Source organism: Puntigrus tetrazona, unplaced genomic scaffold (genome assembly GCF_018831695.1).
Source record: "Puntigrus tetrazona isolate hp1 unplaced genomic scaffold, ASM1883169v1 S000000409, whole genome shotgun sequence".
NCBI classification, from domain to species: domain Eukaryota; kingdom Metazoa; phylum Chordata; class Actinopteri; order Cypriniformes; family Cyprinidae; genus Puntigrus; species Puntigrus tetrazona.
In genome coordinates, this window is record NW_025048061.1 from 1 (window position 1) to 1,575 (window position 1,575).

The 1,575-nt window shown below is 37.9% G+C and overlaps 1 protein-coding gene across 1 annotated transcript; it reads right to left on the reverse strand.

The window, feature by feature from the left end:
- Nucleotides 1-21: 21 nt before the first annotated feature.
- On the reverse strand, nt 22-638 carry LOC122333905 (plakophilin-3-like). Its single transcript, XM_043231763.1, has 2 exons — nt 527-638; nt 22-343 (listed from the first exon to the last, which is right to left on the reverse strand). The coding sequence occupies exons 1-2, from the start codon at nt 605-607 to the stop codon at nt 101-103; spliced, it is 324 nt and encodes a 107-aa protein (XP_043087698.1). The 5' UTR covers nt 608-638; the 3' UTR covers nt 22-100.
- Nucleotides 639-1,575: the final 937 nt, after the last annotated feature.

Genomic DNA, 1,575 nt, shown 5'->3' on the forward strand with positions numbered 1-1,575 from the left:
AAAAAAGGAATTTCTTTCAATCTCAAGCTTTTTTATTGGTAGCGCATGCATTACTATTTGCACTATACTCTATATTCAAAGAATTTAATGAAATATCAGATCAGGTTTGGGAACTTTTTAGAATAATAATATAGCTAATCCAATAAGGTGCGTAGAAGACTGCAGATGAGTGACTGACATCTTTTGTTTTCTTGCTCTGTGGTGTGAAGCAGCCGATGGGGTCGTTGTGCCGCGTGTCCTGTGCTCGAGTGGGTCCTTCCAAACGCATCTGAACTGAAGCTGGGATCTCAGAGTACAGCTGGTACGACAGGTTGCGCAGGACACATACACAGTTTTCTACTCCCTAGAGGCACAGAATTACAGAACTGATTCTAAATGCTTTTGGAAATGATGTTGTAGATTACAGCTACTGATGTTCTTGATTTCAGATAGATACTTGCCATCTAAGAACTAAATATAGACTGGCAGTTTGTGCACTGGCTCGAAGCTAGCATATTGCATTGAAAAGTTGACTGACAGGTCTGACCTTGTCCTCTCCTTTTCCCTCCTGCAGGGAGTTTTCGATGTATCCAACCAGGGAGTCTATCAGCCCTCGAGTTTCCCGCATCTGCTGCCTGGTTCTTTCATTCACAGAGCTCAGGTTCTCAATGAGTATAAAAGGGGTGTTGTTAACGTCTCAAGATGTTTTTTTTTCATGCATTTGTGTTGAAATATTAATAGCAGGTTAACTTTATTGTGGCTATAAATCTTTCCAGTGGGAAATCTGACACGTTGTATACTCTTTGCCTGGCGTCTTTTACACGCTTGCATATTGCAAACAGTGACAACCAGTCATAAACATTCATATTTAAGGCTGTTAACCAATTAAAATGTGTGACTGATTTTGTGCACAGCTTATCTGCGCATCAGAAATTAACTCTTATTTTTATTTGCTTTATCTCAGGTACAACTATGTAACAAATATGTACCTGACATAAGTCATAATAACAGGATATATTCTGAAATATTTTATATAGTTTATAATTTTATATGATGCTTTTCATGTTAGAATGAAGCATTTATTACAGATGCATTTTATGTTCCCACAATTTAAATATCTGGGGCTTTTTACTACATTAGTTGACATTTTTGCCACATGCACTAGTTCATTAGTTCTCTTGCAGATTAGTTAAATCAGGTGTGTTAAATAAGGGAGAAACATACAAAACATGCTGTGCATGCAGGTATTGGAGCATAAATGCATTTAAATGCATGTATTGTGCGCTGCGTACCTGAGGCAGCCTGTGGTGTTGTAGAAAATGTCAGCCTCAGACGCGCTCTGTTGAATGACACCAGCGTCTCCTCCTCCAGACAAAGGCACCAGCACTCTCTCCGTCAGCTCAGACAAGCTCTCTCTGGCCAGCCTCTCCTTTAGACTATCTTTAGAAGATAAGTTCCACAAAATGCCTAAGGAGACGAACAGAGGAAAACAGAGAAATTTGTAAAAGACATTTATTCTTTATAATGTAAATATATATATTCATAAATGCTAATTAAGTGTAATAAATAAAAGCCTTTAATATTTTAGTTATATCA

Excerpts from the sequence above, each read along its gene's own strand:
- LOC122333905 (XM_043231763.1), bottom strand. The coding sequence starts at position 607 with ATGCGGGAAACTCGAGGGCTGATAGACTCCCTGGTTGGATACATCGAA. Across the intron at positions 344-526 it reads AGGGAAAAGGAGAGGACAAG|GGAGTAGAAAACTGTGTATG; the intron begins GTCAGACCTGTC and ends CTGTGCCTCTAG.